Raw genomic sequence first — 19,746 nt, forward strand, 5'->3', positions numbered from 1 at the left:
CACATTGGGTAACATTGTTAGCGCCACTGGTAAAATATCCACAGAAGATGGTGGCGCAGGGGGGGGGGAATATCTTTGTGAAATTCCTTATCACACAACACTGAAAACTTTTTAGGATTGTAGGATTCTTTTCATCTGGCAAGGCTTGATTGCCTTGCATACATGTAGCAGGCAAAAATTCATCAGGTTCACCTTTGCCTGCCTCTCTCTAGGGCAGAGAGAGAGCCATTGCATGCTGGCAATTCTAAAAACGAGGCCTTAGCCATCTGGCTAACTTCTTCAGAGGAAAAGGGTTTCATTCCGAAAGTAGACCAAGTTCTCCTTACTTCCCTCTTCTGCATTTCACTTCAGTACCAATACTGCACAAGTGGTTTTGAAAATCTTCTCTTACAGACATTTCCCTGATTTAAATCCCCTCTCGCAGCTACTATTACTTCTGCTGACGAAGAAATGCACCTGGTAATGGAGAAATTTAGATCAGAGAAATGGTAGCTGAGGATATTTGTCAATCAGATTAGTGGACCCCATGACTTCTTTGAAGTAAAGAGGTCCATAGATGTGACTATGGATCTTCCACAGCACATACATTTGTCCCTAGGATAATTATAGGCAAATGTCTTTTGCCAGTTTGTGTTACAGCGCTCAATGTCATTTGAAGGACATTTTAGAGATATGGGATTACTATGAACCCATCCGGACTTCACTTCTGCCATGAGGGTCTGTATCCCAGAACAAATCTCTGACCGCCTAATCGCAGGTAGTAAGTTTTTCCACTCTGATCTATGTTACTGCTTGCTAGCAGAGGTGAAATCATTATGTCATGTCCCTAAATCACATGGTCAGTGTTGCTTCATGGTATGGCCTGGGGACTGGAAAATTGCTTGCAGGGGTGTTCAACCCCATGGTGAAAATAACATCTAGATCAGTTTTATACCCGCCTTTGGGAGAGATATCTCTAAATAGTTCAATAATGTGAGATTATTCTGCCTGTCAGTTTTGTTTCCTATGCACTTGTCTAAATTAGGCATTGCACTTGATTGACAGGAGGTGTCTATTCACAGCCTTCAATCCATAACACTGGCATTGATTCAGGAAAGTTTTTAGCCTTTGATCTCAAGCGTTTAACTTAAGCTCCGGTAGCGTGACTTGTTTATTAATTTATCCCCAGTGTAAATTTGACATTGCAGCATCCGGCTGAGTAAAAGTCTAAAAACTACTGCATGCAGAAATCTAGTATATATGCAGCACAGCTTCTTCCTAGAAAGATTAGGTCCAGCTACAACATCACTCACTGATAACACGCCTCCCTAGTTTTCACTAACTGTTAAGTTTTGGTGCTTGAAATTAATCACACATTCTCAATGTCCGTTCAAGTAGCAATAACCCACAACACGGACCCTGGACCGTCTTATCAACCGGATACATTGCAACAGCCTACAATATTCTTATTTTAGGAGAACAATATTAAACGATATCAAGAGTACCCCCCTGTATCTGACCACCTAGACCAGTGGTGGCCAAACTGTGGCTTTCCGGATGTCCTTGGACTACAATTACCATGATCCCCTGGTTTCTGCCATGATTGTAACAATTAGTTTTGTTCTTCTCTGTAACCATTTTGCTCTTTCCCGGTTATCATGTTGCTTATGAGATTTAGGCTCCCTCCTCAAGGTTATTGCTTGCTGCCCAGTAATCTCTCTTGGCACGGTTCCCGGACTCTGCACCTGGACCCACAGATAGCATGGCTTGTTTGTGTGAAACTAACGGATTTTGGAAGGGCGAGAAACCCGAGGGAATAAGTGTACCAGTTTGGAATCTGGAATCTAAGAACGTCCTGAGAGAACAGCTTGAATAAAACAGCGTTCTTGAAAACAGAGGTGTTTTTATTTACAAGTCTGATATCTTGACTGGGCCCCTGTCAGAATGTGCAGGAGACAACATTCTCTTTCTCACAGACGATGACCAGCACTCCTAGAAGGCCTTTAGTCATCTTAGCCTAGTGGCCATGGATGGATCCATTAGCCATGAACATTTCTTATCCTTTAAGATCCATTGTATAACCACTGCGATCTCATGGCATAGTCTCTTCTAATATTTTGCCCCTGGCCAGGCTTGGGGGGGGGGGCACGCAGTGTTGCCTCCCTATTGGTCCCAAGTCCAGGGGGCAGGGCCAGTACAATCTTTTGGACCAATGGGAAGGCACGACTGGCTCTGCCCACTCTCCACCCACCTAGGCCTTAGCTTTTTATTATACAGCGAAGCTGTTCCAGATAATTTGTAACCTCCCCACATTCTTAAACCCCGAGTGTTCCAGAGTGTTCTTTCGAGGGTAACACAGTGAGCTCACTGGCCCGCTTTGCATGTGGAAATGGACAGTACACCCTATAATATATTTAGCCCCTGTGATTAAATATTCCAAAGAAGATCAGTAATGGTGGAAAGGCAAGGTATCCTTCAGAGAAACTGGTCTACCACAATCAGTCCCCTCTCTGCAGAGTCCTTTATAAGTTCCTGAAGAATTACAGGGTCCCTCAGAACACAGTCCAAAAATCAACTAAAGCTATCTTATTTGATATTAGTAATTAATTATATTGCTTACTGAGAGCACTATCTAGAATATAATATCAGTAAAGGCAATTTGAAGATTGCTATCAACAAAATGAGGGATTAAACTGTTTTAAGGGCAGATTAAAGCAGTTCAAATAAATTAAGAACTGGCTTCAAAGAACAAAAATAGGTTCCACCTGACACCTCAGAACACATAGCATAATAAGGGCCACAAGGGATGTTATTGCAGAATTGTGACTAATGATGGCTTCCAAACATCTGGAATGGGGGGGGGATCATTCTGAGGAACGAAACTTGGGTCACAATCTAGCCAGTCAGTCAGTCAGTAAACTTTTATTGGCATAAAATATGTATAAGACATCTAGAAATAGATTGCAACGAGATAATAAAATAGGCCATGGAGTTACACAACCGAACAGATCTTAAGATGATAAGATAAACTATAAGATATAAGATACAAAATAGGCAGCATATTATAAAAGCATCTCAATTAAGACTCTGGCGACTATAATGATTACCTCTGGATCTCTGGCACAATCTAGCCAATGTTGAGCATTCTAAATCCATTAAATTCCAAAGGAGAACTCCAGTTACCTCACATGGGATGCTTCCACACCAGGATGTCTGACTGCTGATGCAATTCTCTCTGAAATCATTCTTACCCTAGAGGTTCCAGACAGCTCAGGGCAATCCATTTTCTTTCCCTTTTTAAGCAGTCGTTTCCCTTTCACACCTTAATGTGAATTTAATACCCCCTTCCATACTCATGTGACTTCTCTGGATTCTCCACCCATCCTGTTTTATTTTTATTTTGAGGAACATGGGAGAAAAAATGCCATATGGAAATAAGGCAGTCCCTTAAAACAAAAACTCAAACTTCCACAAATTTGCACCTACCTACAAGTAAGTTTTAGGGCAAATGAAACGGCTAGTACCCTATCTGACCCTGGAACACCTAGCCACAGTAATCCATGCAACGGTCACCCCCAGACTAGCCTTGATCTGGAAACTACCGCTGGTTCAGAATACAGCTGCTCAGCTCCTCACAAGGAGAGCTCATGTTCGACCTGCCCGTGGAGAGCTCATGTTCGACCTGCCCACCAGCAGCTGCATTGGTTTCTGGTTGAATTCCAGATCGTCTTAACCTTCAAGGCCTTATGCCGTCTGGGACCTGCATAACTCAGGGACTGCCTCTCCACATGTGTTCCCTGTATTGCGCTCTGCGATACCCAACTTGCTGGTGGTCCCCTGCCCCAGGGTAGTGTGATTTGGCCTCCACCAGAGCCAGGGCCCTTTCGGTCCTGGCTCCAGCCTGGTAGACTGAGTTGCCAGAGGTGATCCAGGCCCTATCAGAGATGCCAAAGTTCCTAAGGGCTTGTAAAATGGTACTTTTCCACCAGGATTATGGTTGAGGCCAATGCCAGCACAGAGTGACATCAGAATGCCACAATGACAATAGCGTACTCCATTTACCTCAAGCTCTGGGGCTAGTAGCTTAGAGGTGGGCACATCTCCAATGTGGTGCCCTAATATGTTTGCTGGTGCCTACTTCCTTCTTCTCCAAAGCAAAGAACCCATCCTGGCTTTCTTTCACTTCACTGAAGCAACAAGTGATTTGGAAGAGCGCAGGAAGAATCACCTTTGGGGTTTCAGGGAGTGTCTGTTCAGAAATATATGGCGTCATCACAGGAATATGCTTGGTTTGGAACTTCCCAACATTTTGTAATAAAAAGAGCTGGGTTTATTTATATATATATATATATACATATACATATATATATATATATACATACACACATACATATACATATACATATACATATACATATACATATACCATGCTTTTCACTACCCGATGGAGTCCTAAAGTGGCTTTCAAAACCTTTCCCCTCCTCTCCCCACAACAGACACCGTGTGAAGTAGATGGGGCTGAGAGAGCTCTGAGAGAACTGACTACTCCAAGGTCACCCCAGTTAGCTGCCTGTGGAAGAGAAGTGGGAATCAAGCCCGATTCTCCAGATTAGAGCCCACTGTTCTTAACCACTACACTATACCATCCTTGAACCACCACACCATAGCCCCAATGGCAGCCATTTTGTGGTTGGATACAGGACCCCAGAACCATGGCAGCATTTTACAAAAATGGCCACTACCCATTCTTAAAATACTACAAATATACACAAGCCTATGGAGATCCCTGCCATAGGTGATTGCAAATATTCTGATCTTAACTTTGAATTATATTGTACTGTGAGTTAAATTGTTTTGTGATCAATGTCACGAAGGAATCCAGGCAGAACTTAAATACCCAACCAGAGATGCTGGACAAAGCTTAAATATATGTACAGATCTATACTCTTACTTTCCAGATTACGTAGTTGTGGCCTGTTTCCTTCCCTGCATATTATGCTCATGTTATGTTTCTCGCTCCACACACTATTGACATGACCATGTGAGGCTTGCCAAGATCTGAGCTAAATCCTTGGGATATCTTTCCAGGGAGATGTCAATCGTCACCTCTGAAGAAATATGCTCCGCAGAAAACAAATGCTTTTATAGGCAGCAATAAAATTAAATGGAGCGTACATTTAGGTTTAAATAATCCCTGATAAAAATACTGACAGCGTGGTTTTATCAGATGGGTTTGCTGCCACTCAGGGTTTGAGTGATTTCCCATAGGCAGGGTTGAGATTTTGTTTTCTGACGAGATACAGAATGGATTGTTTCCTCTATGCCATGTGGATAATCTAGAGAAACTTCTTAAGCACACTCTTTTTCTAGACTTATGGCAAATGGTTGGGATGATGATGAATGGACAGGTCAGTCTCATGGCTAGAGTTATACCAGGCACTGGCATGTTGTTGCATGATATTTTGGGAGCCTGAATTGGGGGGGAGGAACTGGCATAGAAATAAAAGGTTAAATAAGATCAATTAGCCCCTCTGTGGGCTTGACTCTCGAATCCAAAAATGAACTCCACTTCCAGAGCTGACAGCCATTTCAGTTTCTTCATGTCTAGTATTATCAGTTTTGTTCATAAATTGAGAATCAGATATGGAAAAACACACACCACATTGGCTGGCTTTCCTGGGTGGAAATTCTTGTCAAGTCCTGTTTCTAAGTACCCTACAGCTTTAGTCTTTAAAGTGCCATCCTAAGCAGAGTCGAAACCAGTGATCTTAGGGTGTCCCAGAAGAGAAAAGATGGAACTGAAATGGTTGTCAGATTTACTTCATTTATACCATACCTTCCTTCCCAATGAGACCCCCCCCCAAGTGGCTTAAATTGTTCTCCTCTCCCCTATTTTATCTTTACAACCATCTAGATTAGATCATTGCAGTACACTCTATGCAGGGCTGCCCTTGAAAAGTGTTTAGAGACTTAAATTAGTGCAGGATACTGCAGTTGATATAGAATGCCGTGGCCAGATTGTTGACAGAAGTGGTCTATAGAGATCATATAATTCCAGTCTTGTTCTATCCACACTGGCGTCCAGTTTGAGTGCAGGCTCAGTTCATGGGGCTGCTTTCTACTTTGAAAGCCCTGTGGGACTTTGAACCAACGTATCTAAGAACTGCCTTCTCCCATGTGAACTTACCCACTCAAGGGGCTTTCTTGGTCGTGACACAAAAACTTGGGATCTTCCTTCTCAGGGAGATTTATCTGCCTCTCTCTATTGGTTTTTTCTGCCAGCAGATAAAGACGTATTTGTTTGGTTTAGCATATACCCAATAGTAAGGTTTGCCTCCTGTAAGGTTTGTGGTGTTTTACAATCTTAAATATTTGTAATTGTTCCAGTGCTTTAAAATATTTCTATGTGTACCTCCTTGGGGACCCTGATTGGGCAGAGATGCAACATAAAAATGTTTTAAATTTTTATTAAGTTGATTAAAAGAGCCAAAGTATGTCGATTTTACCAGAGACCGGTACCTTGATGAAATCACACCTTTAGCTGTACGTGCACTGCATGAAATATGAGGATTATTCAATGCACGTATAAAGAAAAATCAATTATAAACATTTTGTATGTAGCTTATGGACAGGGCCCTAGAGAACCACAGAGGCACAAACACCCGAAAACAAGCTGCCACTCACTCAGTTGATAGCTCTGCTATTTGGGTGATAAATGCCCATTACCTGGTGAAGCTCCAAATGGTAATCCCTGGCTGAAGACCCAACTATATGTGGAAAATGAAGTGCACCTAATGCTTGAGCTCTTCAGGAACATAATCTTCTGCAGTCTGAACAGTCAGCACCCCTCCTCCTTCTTGCTTTAATACACATCATGTACCCGACCATCCTGTGTTCAAAGAACCACTGAAATAAAGCCTTACGGAGGACCCTGTGCTTCAAAACAATGGCCATTGTGTTCGCCTGTGTTCATTGTTGTATTTTTAACTACACACCCCAGAAGGCACAAGCTACGGCGGTATGAAGGTGCTGCCCTGGACAGGACTCCAATTTCAGCGCCGTAAATGGAAACTTCAGCCTGCTATGGATTCCACGATTTATTGAAGTTGGTCTCGTTCATGGGATTCCTGCATAAAACGCCAGAGGCCCTCAGAAAAATTTGGCACCAGATCCGAATGCGGCCGAGCCAAGAGCCATTTTGTTTCTGCTTTGAAACACTACACAGGCAAGCGATGGGATGGGCGTAGGGTAAGCAAGGGCCCCCTTGTGGGCTAGACGAAGAGCTGTCTTTTTGGACCCCGCTTTTTACTACCTGAAGGAGTCTCACAGTGGCCTACATCTTCTGGCAGTCCTGGCAGAAGAATCCTTCTCTCCGGCTCCAACAAAAAGGACCCCAGTGGTGGGACACTCCAGGCCAGTCCTGCCTGGGAGTGGCAGGGACTCGACAGGATGGGGGGTGAGGCTGAGCATGGCCTAAGCTTGACTTCTGCCTGGCAGCCACAGAAGTATGCAGAAGGAGCCTAGACGGCTTTTCCCGTCCCTCAGCTGGGGAAAAAAAGCAGAAGGAGGGGTGCAGGGGAGGCCACTCTGCCATCTGCAATGTTATTGCAAAGGGGGGCAAAGGGATGGGTCTTAGCACAGTCCAACAACACAACTGTCCCTCCAGGCAAGGGGCCAGGACTGTGATCTTCATTAACAGGAAGGGGAAGAGGGCTTGCAGGATCTCTGCCCTATGGCTCCTTTCGGGGACAAGCAGCAGCTGCAGAGCCTTGCCCCTTCTGGCCCGCAAAAGGAAAGGTCCACCTATGACACCAGTTCCTTGCAAGGCTTTGGTGGAGATGGATACACAGCTGGGTACCAAGAGGAGGGACGCAAGGAAAGAGGCCTGCCTCTCACGGGGCAGGGGCACTCAACTGGTCAACTGGTCTTTGAGATCCAGGTTCAAATTCCTACGTGTGCCATGGAAGCTTACTGGGTGACCTTGGGTTACTGGGTCACATACTCTCAGCCTATCCTACCTCACAGGATTGTTGTGAGAATACAATGGAGGAGAGGAGAATTATGTGAGGTGCTGTGAGCCCCTGCTGGAGTGAAAGGCAGGATATAAATAAAGTAATTAGCTTTCCTTCAGAGCCAGATTTGTGAAGTAGTTTGATTCCCCACTCCTTCACAGGCAGCCAGCTGGGTAATCCTGGGCCAGTCACAGTTCCTCGCAGACTCTCTTGGCCTTGCCCATCTCACAGGGTGCCACTTTGAGACTTCTTCAGGTAGTGAAAAGTGGGGTACAAAAAACAGCTCTTTTTCTTCTCATGCTGAGACCCATTTTCTAGCTCCATATCATCTTCTCTGATCAATATGTTAACATATTAGCTGATTTCTCACCTAACAGAATTAGGGTTGCCAGCTCTGGAGGCTTTGGGGGCAGAGCCTGGAGTGGGCTGGTATTTGAGGCGGGGCCACAGTGGAGTATAATGCTATGGAGTCCCCCTTCCTTAGCAGCCATTTTCTCCAGGGGAACTGATCTGTTTATTCCGGAAAGGAAATATAATTCCAAGGGATCCCCTGTTTTCGCCTGGAAACCGGCATCCCTAAGCAGAATGCAGAGCTGCTTACAGCAAATAGAAAAATGCAATTCGAGACAATTTTAAAAAATGTAATTTAAATTTACGAGCAAAGACCACAACCTCTATCCTGGGGCCAGTTCAGAATTCAGCAGATCAGCAGCCCAATGGCACAAACCACAGGCAACGAACTAGGAGCCCTTGACCCTCGCCCTTCAGCTCACACCGCTTTGTCAGGCCTCGAATATATACCTGAAACAGGAAGAGGAAACCAAAAGCACAGTTGGCTGCAGGAGTCCTCAGCAGTGGCTCTCAAGGAGAGAAGGGAAATAGCCTTCTGGGATATTTTCCTTGGAAATGCCAAGAAACAAACCTGGGATCTCTTTCTCTCTCGAGCAACTCCCTTCCCTTGGGCACTCTTCAGGATGTATGGCGTTGTAGGACCACAAAGCAGAGTAATGTTTTGGGTAGCAGTCCTGTTGTGTTGGCAGACTTTGACTTTTGTGTGGCGACATGCAGATGAAGGATTGAAAAGCAGCCAATCGCTGATGATCTACAGACTCTAGAAATGGACCGATTGCTGGGCTCCCTTAAGGAACAATCAGGTTACTTGGTGGGCTGCCCGAATTGTATATAAGTTCGATGAGTTTGCCGTTCGGTATTCCTTGTTGGAGATGTTCATAAAGAACCGATTGGTTTCGAAGAAATCTGGCTCTGTGTCTGCCGAACCCACAGACTCAGCACGACCCACCAAACCATAGATTGCACGGATGTATTAACCACCGTGGCAGCTGAAATAGCCTAACATGTAATTTTATAAAAGCAGCCTGGAAGCTACAAGCGGTTCCAAAAGCAGCTGTAGCAGCAGCCCGATGACTCTCAGTGGTTAACCACTGAGAACACACTGCACCATTTCCCAAATTGGCTGCCAGTTTGTTTCTCTGGCGGGAGACGGGGCTGCTAGATCCAGGTTGAGGCACTCTTGGAGATTTGGGCACGGAGCTTGGGGATGAGCTGCAATTCCAGGGGGATCCCCAGCTCCCACCTGGGGGTTGGCATCTCTATTCTGAGCTCAATTAAAGGTGCTGGTTATGACCTTTAAAGTCCTACATTGTGTGCCAATAACTACAGTCTTCTGGCTGCCACCTTCTAGTCATTCCTCCCCTGAAGTTGATCTTCTTGGCATCTAAGGGAGCTTGTTCCTAGAATGGATGCCACCTTCTGAAGGGGGGGGGGTAGCATTTCTTTTTTAGGAAATGTGTTAAGGCTATTTTACTGCCGAGGGCTTTTATCTTTGGGTTTAAGCTGCAAGTCCCATCTTTGGAGCAGGAGTCAACGAAGTTTCCTTGGATTTGGCACGTTTCTAATTTTCTTTTAAAAGGATGAGCCACTTTGAGCCACAAAAGAAAAACACAGGCTCATCACCGGATGCACGGAATGAGTTCTTAAAAAAACAAGCAGAGAACAGGACCATTTGTCTCTCCTTGCATTCAAAGTCACATCTCTTAGTTTGTTTAACAAATGCAGCTGACATAGCGGAAAAGACCAACTTAAAATCTGCTCGCCCAGTGAATAAGGGCTATGCCCCTCAGTCCCACACTCCCCAGGTACATACACATCACAATAATCATTTCCTTTTTGTGTAGAGCTTAAACAGAAGCATTCAGGGGAGTCCATTAGTTCCCATTAGTTTGCATGCAGAGAAAGGAAATCCCAGCCACTCCTGTCTCTGCTTAAGTTTTTTATACATCCCTACATGGTCTAAAGCCCGCCTCCTTCCCCCATTCCCCCCCTCCTTCCCACCCCACAGTAGAGATCTGTTAGCACACCTTCTTTATAAAAAGGCCCGGAGCTGCTTGGAAATCCTTCAGCTTAGAATTTGGATTGTTGGCGTCTGGATTTATTCGCTTTCCAGGTAAAAATAAACCACCCCAATAATACTTTTGTCTCTCTTGCAGAAGTGCAGATCAACCGATGCCATAATGCAGTGCGGGGGAACTTTAAACGGGCGTGCTTATTTTTAATGTTTGTGATGTGACGTTAAACAGGTGGCCGCAGGGGTCAGGCGATAAGTGTAACAAGCCAGTAATGTATCACTTGTGGCGCTAAGCTTAAACCCGAAGGGTCTGAAAGATACTCTTTCAAAGAGATTTATTGGGAACCAGAAGGTTCTGAGGCGTCAGGCCGGGATGAGGAAAAGAAGAGCCACCAAGTCTTGGAGCAAAACAAGCCTCGCTCAGGCGGACATACAGAACTTAAACGGAAGGGAAGAAGGAAAAGTCTGAACAAGAACAGATGAAGAGACGAACCTATGGATGTTGGAAATTTTTAAGCAGAGGCTGACGGAAAGGCTGATTCTGTGAAGGCTCAAGGGGGTGGAAGGTTACAGTAGATGAGCGATTGGGATGTGAGCGTCCTGCATAGTGCAGGGGGTTGGACTAGATGATCCATGAGGTCCCTTCCAACTCTATGATTCTATGATGGACAGGATCCATTGGGAAGTTTCCACAGCTTAGCCCTCCTGAGAAGTCTCCTACACAGATTCTGCCCCTTTCCATTCAGGTCCACAGGAAAACAAGGAGGGGGTTGTTTATGTTCTGTAGTGAGGGGAGGTCTGTTGCATCCCCCTTCTCCCAAAAAAGCTAAAGCCTTGTAGAGCAACTATATGTGAATGTGAGTTTTTGGGAGCTGGAGCAGCAGAATACTTGCTGCACATTGGCCAAAGTGGATCTAGCCCAGGGGTGGGCAAACTGTGGCCCTCCAGATGTCCATGGACTACAATTCCCATGAACCCCTGCCAGCTGGGAATTGTAGTCCATGGGAATTGTAGTCCATGGACATCTGGAGGGCCACAGTTAGCCTACCCCTCTAGCCTTTCAGTATTCATGCTGGAATGAATCAGTCAGTCTTTCAGTCGATACCTTTTTTGCTGATTTGTACTTTTCTGTTTGTTCTGCCCTCGACAAAGCAGAAAAGAAAGGAGAGCTAACATGCTGGAGTGGCTAGAGTGTCCTGACTGGGATGTGAGGGGCCCAGGTTCGAATCTCCACTCTGCCTTGGGCCAGTCTTACACTCACAGCCTAACCTACCTCACAGGGTTGTTATTACGAGTTCAGGACGGAAGGCGGGATGATGATGTCGTAAATAGCTTTGAGTCCTTGCTGGTTTAATCAGCAGATGCAATTTCAACGATGGGTAACATACGTTCTGGAAACGGAAGCAACCCTGATTCTCAAAACCGTGCTTCCGTCTGGATAATGAATAGATGAGTAAGCTGATTGGGGAAGCAACTAGGAGTTCAACCGAGAAAGAAGCTATGTTAGAAGGGTGGAACCCTGTTTAGGTCTGGGTTGGGTACTTTGGCGCACCTCAACCGTTTCGGCGATCGCTGAAGCGGCCAAGGTGTGCTGAAGCGCCGAACCCTAGATTGCACTGGTAGTTTGCAGAGTGCTGTTGTGAGACATCTTCAAGACTGATAGTTTTATGTTGTCACAAGCTTTTGGGGACATCTAGTGGTCATGACAAAAGACCAGGTTCTTTAGAAAGTGTTTGCATGCGGGTACATGTGAGCGTGTTTCTCTGTTTCCCTAAAGGAATGGTTCTAAATATCCAAAATATTTCCAGGTAGGTTCTCCAAAACATTAATGAAAACAGCAATCATATTAATTAAACATTAAAAACCTTCAAAATTACATCTCACATTTCAAATTCAAATTTCAGCAGTGTCATCAGTGCAATCATTGTTTCTGGTGCAGAATCAAACTGAAGTTCTCTGTAGGGTTTTTCTAAGGGGTGGGGTGTCACTGGCCCCAATCAAAAGCTGGTGGAAGAGCTCTGACTTACAGTCCCTGCGGAACTGTGTCGGTTCCGACAGGGCCCGGATCTCCTACGGGAGCTCATTCCACCAAGTAGGGGCCAGGATATTTTTGATTGAGCCCACATGTATTTCCCTGGGGCCAGGGACTACTAGCCAGTTGGTATTTGCTGAGTGTAATGCTCTTCGGGAGAAATAAGCAGAGAGGCAGACCTTAGATATGCTAGGCCAAGACCGCAAATGGCCTTAAAGGTAAGAACCAGTACTTTAAATTTAATCCCAGAATTCAACCAGTGCAGCTGCTGGAAGATAGGTCGAGTATGGGCCCTCTAGGGCAGGGGTAGCCAACCTGTGGTCCTCCGGATGTCAATGGACTACAATTCCCATGAGCCCCTGCCAGCTGGGGCTCATGGGAATTTATTTTAGAAATAAAACTGAGATATAACTCTTCACTGGTTTCCAACCAAGGAAACACATCCAGGTAAGCACTGAATTGGGAACTTTGTTGCTCTGGAACAAAGTTTGTTGTACACATCTTTGTTGCACACATCTATATTCCATGCAGGGAGAATAAAGGAAACGGCTAAATATTCTTTAGGACAAAATGTCTTATACTTTTATGGTTTGTTCCACAGCATTCCTGTCATGTTTTCAACCCAGTACCAGTTGTTTCCAAAAGCTACCCAAGTCATAATGGAAGAGAAAGAAGGCCTTGAAGAAGATTCTGAGCAGTGCATTGACTGTTCTCCAATATCGGACTCAGGTTGTGCTTCATTTAACATCAAATACAGGAAACCGGCACAGACACACTTTCTTCCTAGAATATTTGTTGTGACTTCATCAGTTGCCCCTTGTGGGTGTGTGGACGGGGAGAACCCAGGGCCATTCCGCACAATGGGCAATGTTGCTAAATCTGAGCACTATTGAACAGTGCTGCAATCAAAAGCGGCAGGTCTCGGTAATGCACACAGCCATTTCTATTGAAAAAAAGGCTCTCCCACTAGCGCTGTTCTTGTAATGCACAAGTTTTCGGTCTCACCGAAATTGCAACAAAGGAGGCGATAGTTTTCCGCGCTTCCCCCTGCCCCTGGCCATCAATCAAACAGAACAGCCAATTAACCGTTGTGTTCGTGCTTCCCTTTAAAAACTGTTTTTTAAAAACCCGAAAACACCAGTAGCAATGCATATTCGTTCATTTGATGTATCAGAAAGACCTTTTTCGCTGGCACTTAATCGTTTACACGCTCTTAAAGTAACCCCCCCATAATTTCTGGCTGAAATTATGGGCAGTGTCGAACGGGGAGCTGTATTGTGCTTGAAAACTTTACAGACAATTGCTTGTGAAGGGATTTCAGCCAAAGAAGTATCGCTTATTCATTGCTTTTGCCGGTTTAAGGGGGGGGGAATGGTGATCGCGACGCCAGAAGCTCGGGTGTGAGAGCTTAGGGAGGGACCTGCTTGCTACCGCTATACTGAGAATGCACATATCATTTTCAGATGTGTTGCAGATTGTTCTCAAGAGTCTAGCGTTTTTTTTTTTAAGGGGGAATCCACTTTTGTGGATTCCCCAAAAAGCACTACAACGAAGCAATTTTTGTGGGAGTGTTGCAGATTGTGTACGACGTCATGAATAATGAAAAATAAATAGCGTTACACAATGGTAACACTTCAGCAACATTAACGCTGTGCAGAAAGGCCCCTATTCATGCTTATGTTAATTCAACTGTGGAAGTGAGTCATTCTGAATTCCTCATGATCTTGAGAATTATGTTTGAACTTCTATGTCTTTTAAATACATCAATTAATTTATTATGCAAGTTACAATCTCAAAACCATGTTTGATGTGGTTGATCATGAGTTATTGGCCCACCGTCTAGCTGGAGCTGGGATTTGGGGAGCAGCCTTTCAATGGCTGTGCTCCTTTTCCCGTAACCGGACACAGGGGGTGGCAGTGGAGAAGACGCTGTTGCACCTGTACAGACTTCTTTGTGGGGTCCCACAGAACACAGTACTAGAATTACAAATCTAAGTCATAAAGTTTTAGCAAGTAAGGCTTAATCCAAAGCAAGTTCTATAAAGTTCCCGTTCCATTAGTCTAAACTGGACAAAGAGCTGTTTCTGGGGTCCCCTATGCCAGAAGAGCCTACTTTAGAATGGTATTTCTGGGCTGTATCAAGAGGTATTTTTTTGGGGTGGGGGCAGGAAAGTCATGCTCCAGGAGTGGAAACCCTTCCATCTGTGGAAAGGCTATGATAGATCCAAGCCATAGCGATTCCAAAAAGAACATTCAGGCTTTGAACCGAATGTGTCACACATGCTTGCCTCATGGCTGAGATCTTTCGATCCCTGAGTAGAGCAGAGATCACTAAAGAAGTCACGGCCCCACTGCCACTGGAGCAGCCCCCCCCCCAGATTCCCCAAATAATTTGGAACAGGGCAGCTTGAGAGGAGAAAACAAGATCACTCTTTCCATACCTACATAGAACTTGGGAAATTAACACACAAACCGCTTACACTTTCGACCCCAATTCCTCACCAAATGCCACTGCCCTATGATTCTCAGGATCTGAGTCAAGCCATTGCCCACAAGTTGCGTTATGTGGCAATCTGCATAGGGCAGGGGTAGTCAAACTGCGGCCCTCCAGGTGTCCATGGACTACAATTCCCAGGAGCCCCTGCCAGCAAATGCTGGCAGGGACTCCTGGGAATTGTAGTCCATGGACATCTGGAGGGCCGCAGTTTGACTACCCCTGGCATAGGGGGTCCTCTCCATCATGCGAACCAAAAGACCTTGCAGCCCTTTAAGAATTGAATGAAGAAAGACTTAAAACAAGCTACTGTGGTCAAATTCTCTCTTGTGAGCCAGTATTCACGGATGACAGATTGTTTCTTCCTTCTCCCCAGGACCACGTGTTTTAAAAATGTTGGAGAAATGGGTTCCCAAAGCATCTCATTATTTTGATAAAGAGCATTATTTTTATGCTGGGCATCAGATCACCATCCAAGAATCCATAGAAAACTTTGGAGCAATAGTCTGGCCTGGGGTAAGTTTTGCATGAGAACAGCAGGAGCAGCAGCTGAACAAACCTGCTTCTCTAAGGCAGGGGAAGTCAACCTGTGGTCCTCCAGGATGTCCATGGACTACAATTCCCATGAGCAAACACTGGCAGAGACCACAAGTTGACTACCTCTGTTCTAAGGCACTGAGTCCAACAAGGATCCTGCAATTCCCTTTAACACCTTGCTTTCCTTCTTCTCCACTGCAAGGCCTGGTTCCCTAGACCTTTCATGAGAACAGAGTTCAGTAGAACATCAGACAGTCCTTAACTCACGTTACACCTACTTGATACCAGTTGTAATGTTAGTGGAACAAGACTGACCTTTCATGCTACAACTAGAACGGCCTTTCTCCCAACGCAGGTAGTTCTCATAGGCTCGGTGCTACTTGAAGCAAAACATGCTAGCCAGCGTGTGCATCATACGGGAGAAGTCAACGATCATTAATGTGCAATATCGACCCAGCAAAGTTAATTAACTCAAAGTGTCAGGACTCATTCAAAGGTTCGGTTCAGATCGCAACAAGCTTATCATTAGGCATGCCAAGGCAGCAAATTATCAGTGTGGTGGCTTCTAATCTGGCGAGCTGGGTTTGATTCCCCGCTCCTTCACGTGCAGCTGGCTGGGTGACCTTCGGCTAGTCACAGCCCTGTCAGAGCTGTTCCCACAGAGCAGCCATGTCAGGAACAAATCAGCGGCTTTATCCACATCATCATGGTCTACAACTGCGGATGAGCACAGGAAGGAGGTTTGTGTGTGGATAAGGCATCAAGTAGATGCCTCTGGAAGTGGTAGGCTTCTCACAACCCTCAATAATCCCAACAACTTGCAGTCAAAGCATGCTCCCCCCGCAAAGTGTATCCCTTGATCTTGCCTATCAAACCCAACAAATTGCTGCACACCAAGTATGGAGCAGTTGTACCTTTACAAAAAATTGTTGCTAAAGCAGACTTTCATCCTCTTAGGCTCTTGCTCTGTGTCAGTACCTGGAATCAGATCAACAAGAAATCAACCTCAAAGACAAGAAAGTGATTGAACTTGGAGCTGGGACGGGCTTGGTGTCCATAGTGGCGAGTATATTAGGTCGGCGATTTGTGACGGTGTACTAAGAAAACATTGTTTTTTTTGGGGGGGGGAGATGTTTTAGCACTTGCCCTGCCTGTTTCACACACTTCTGTTCACTCACACAAATGCACTTTTTTATTCTCTCTGCCGAATCCCCTTTCGACTGACCATTAATTTTAGGCCATGCATGGCAATGTCGACAGTTTAAGGTTCTGAGACCCTGAGATTTCATCACACAGGGTTACAAATCGGCAGCGGAGTCAGTCAAACCAAAGCCAGAACTTTAACAAGGACTGTCAAGTCTCCCTGGCCACTGGCAGTGGATGGGGGGCAGGTTGCAATATCCAGGTTGAAAAGCTCCTAGAGATTTGGGGATGGGGTCTGGGGAGGACACGGACCTCAACAGGGTAAAGTGTCATAGAGTCCACCCTCCAAAGCATCCATTTTGCTCCAGGGAAAATGATCTTGGTAGTCTGGAGATAAGCCGTAATTCTGCGGGATTCCCAGGTCCCACCAGGCACCCTTATTACAGACAATAGCAGCATAGCAAGTCGCAAACCCTGCAACCTGCATTAAGACTGGTTCTTCTTCCTATTTTTACAGCTTTACCTGACTAAATCGGCTAACGTTTTCCTGCAAGTCTCTCCTTTGGCCTTTGATGCCTTTTTCATTCCTCAGTTGGTCATCAGTGCCATAAAGTTGCACAACTGAGTTGATCCCTCTCATGATGGGTCTCCCCCTCTTTTCCTGCTGCCTTCTAGAAGGTGCAACATTCACATGTAGACCAGGGGTGTGTTATGATGCTCATGAGTTCACTCAGCCCAGGGGTGTTCTTCAGAATCTTATCCAGAGGCTACGGCATATTAGTTTAAAGCAGGGGTAGTCAAACTGTGGCCCTCCAGATGTCCATGGACTACAATTCCCAGGAGCCCCTGCCAGCGAAAACTGGGAGGGGCTCCTGGGAATTGTAGTCCATGGACATCTGGAGGGCCGCAGTTTGACTACCCCTGCTTTAAAGAATAATTCCTTAGGAGTCACTTGCCCCAGCAGTGTAGTTAAGCAGTTATTCTTCTGACCCGCTAACAACAAAACAGATAGCCCGAAAGAAAAAGGCAGGGTGTTTTGGCAGATGGTACAGTAACCAGCCTTTCCTTCTCTTTCAGGAGCTTTTGTTACTGCCACTGACTTGCCCGAGGTACTAGAAAATCTGGAATTCAACATTACCAAAAACACACGGGGCATGAACATCCACAAGCCTGAAGTACGAAAGCTGTCCTGGGGGGAAAACCTCAGCCGAGATTTCCCCAAGTCAACCCACCGTTATGACTTCATTGTGGCTACTGACGTGGTATACCACCATACTGCTCTGGATCTCCTGCTAGCCACAATAGACTACTTGTGCCAGCCTGGGACAACCTTGATCTGGGCAAACAAATTCAGATTCAGCACCGATTACGATTTTTTGGACAGACTCAGCAACATATTCAACATCACCCAGCTAGCAGAATTCCCGGACTCAAATGTAAAACTGTTCAAAGGCACGGTGCGAGAAAATTAAAATGGGAAGGCACACGGGAGCCTTCGTCCAGCGCTAGGCGGCTTACTTCTAAAAGCTGTGCTCTGTCAACTCTTTCTCTGCTTGACTAGACCATTCAAAGAAACTTTGAAGCTCTATTTCCTGACCTGAAGGAATGAGGAAGCAACTGGCCCTTTACAATCAATTGTAAGAACATAAGATAAGCCATATTGATTCCACCAATGACTGCTCACGTTTCAAGTGTCTACTAACCAGTTAACAGACTTCTCATTAACCAGTCTGACCCCCTGCTGTTTGCAGCAGTTCCAAAAACATTCATTCATACCTTACCTCCACGAAGTCAGAAATGCTGCTAGATACAGGGTTGAATGCAATGGTGTCCATTTGCACCCTCACAAAGGGGAGGGGGGGGAGGTTTTCATGGGAATTTCCCGACTGATCTGGAAGCCTCCTATTCTTTACCCATGACTGCTCTCCGAGGCCTCCCCCAACCCTCAGAAGCTGTGTTTTGGGTGACTTCAGAAACAAAGCAGTGCTCGACTCTGGAAATGCCTCACCCCTGGCCTTCAATCCATTTGCTAAAGAATTAACTATGCATTTGCAACGTCGCCCTATAATACATTGAAAAATTAGGATAGGTCTCCGCTTTGGTTATTGTTTTACTTCAATAAAACAGTGTTGGGTTGTTTTAAATGAAATACAAGGGGGAAAAGGTTGAGATCTTGAAATTTGCACATTTATTTTGCAGTTTTACATTTTTTTCCAAACATTATTAAACATATATATATATATGTATAAGTTTACAATACCTGATTGTGTTAATTGTCTGACACTTTATACACATGTATCAGTTGATCCTGACACTGTTTCACATGGATATATTCGAGTATATCTCCAGCTTGAAGATATTTAAGAGCACCTTTGCCTCAGCAATTCAGAATATATTTGTTGTGGATTTGAAAGGTTTTGCTTTGTTAAAAGTTTAAATTGTAAACTCTTGCAAATGATAAGTTCCATTACCGTTACGTCTAATAAATAAGGTTTTAGCTACTGTGGATGTAGCTTTATTGTTTTTAAGGCCTTCATACAATTGAAAATTTACGTTTAAACATGTTAAAACCCCGCTGCTCATTGTAAAAAGAACAGCTTGTACAGGCTTGTGGTTAAAAATACAAACAGTTAAGAACCACGTACACATGCAAGAAGCTCATCTTCATTTCCTAATCCTTTGCACTACTGGCCGTACGAAAACATCTGTTGCCAGCAATGTGACGTACGCAAAAGGTTTTTGGTTGGTATGTTTGCAAGTTCTAGGGGAACCCCAAGAAAGGATGCATCAAAAGTCTTTAAAAGACCCCCTGTTGCCAGAAGTCGAGAACGATAGCGCACACATATACTGCAATCCTTTGTCCGTTGAGTAATACACACAATTTAAGCATTCAATAATGGATGAAAACATGCATTCCAGTAAGATCATCACATATCTTTATATCTGGTCAATAGGAGCACCTCAAATTTACAACTCCGCGTTATTTCAAAACACACAATAGTCAGGTGGATACATGACAGGAAGCCAGTTTTCTGATAAAGATGCACTGTGAGTCCATCCAAGTGATTTCATTAGCTAGAGAAAAAGGAAAAAGAAAATTAAACGTTTTCCTTTCACTTTTATATTCTGTATACTATTCTCCCTAAAAGACCAGTTAAGTTCTCATGGTTTTATGGGGTTCCAA

General features: G+C 44.8%; 2 protein-coding genes across 3 annotated transcripts in view; one reads left to right on the plus strand and one right to left on the minus strand.

Annotated features, from left to right (window-relative positions):
- Nucleotides 1–10,335: 10,335 nt before the first annotated feature.
- Nucleotides 10,336–19,064, plus strand: METTL21C (methyltransferase 21C, AARS1 lysine). Its single transcript, XM_077343785.1, has 5 exons — nt 10,336–10,455; nt 12,990–13,117; nt 15,259–15,398; nt 16,377–16,494; nt 17,640–19,064. The coding sequence occupies exons 2-5, from the start codon at nt 13,000–13,002 to the stop codon at nt 18,032–18,034; spliced, it is 771 nt and encodes a 256-aa protein (XP_077199900.1). The 5' UTR covers nt 10,336–10,455; nt 12,990–12,999; the 3' UTR covers nt 18,035–19,064.
- TPP2 (tripeptidyl peptidase 2) overlaps nt 18,728–19,746 on the minus strand; it is a 42,442-nt gene continuing 41,423 nt past the window's right edge. For both annotated transcript variants that reach the window (XM_077343784.1, XM_077343782.1), the window contains one exon: nt 18,728–19,637. In XM_077343784.1, the coding sequence (XP_077199899.1) occupies nt 19,548–19,637 (90 nt within the window). In that variant the 3' untranslated portion in view covers nt 18,728–19,547. The remainder of the gene's footprint in view (nt 19,638–19,746) is intronic.

The sequence above is a fragment of the Paroedura picta genome, chromosome 6 (genome assembly GCF_049243985.1).
Source record: "Paroedura picta isolate Pp20150507F chromosome 6, Ppicta_v3.0, whole genome shotgun sequence".
Classification (NCBI taxonomy): domain Eukaryota; kingdom Metazoa; phylum Chordata; class Lepidosauria; order Squamata; family Gekkonidae; genus Paroedura; species Paroedura picta.

What these genes read in the sequence shown, in the direction of transcription:
- METTL21C (XM_077343785.1), top strand. Translation starts at nt 13,000, where the DNA reads ATGTTTTCAACCCAGTACCAGTTGTTTCCAAAAGCTACCCAAGTCATA. An exon ending in GAGCAATAGTCTGGCCTGGG is followed by an intron (nt 15,399 to 16,376) that starts GTAAGTTTTGCA and finishes TCATCCTCTTAG; the next exon opens with GCTCTTGCTCTGTGTCAGTA. An exon ending in CATAGTGGCGAGTATATTAG is followed by an intron (nt 16,495 to 17,639) that starts GTCGGCGATTTG and finishes CTTCTCTTTCAG; the next exon opens with GAGCTTTTGTTACTGCCACT.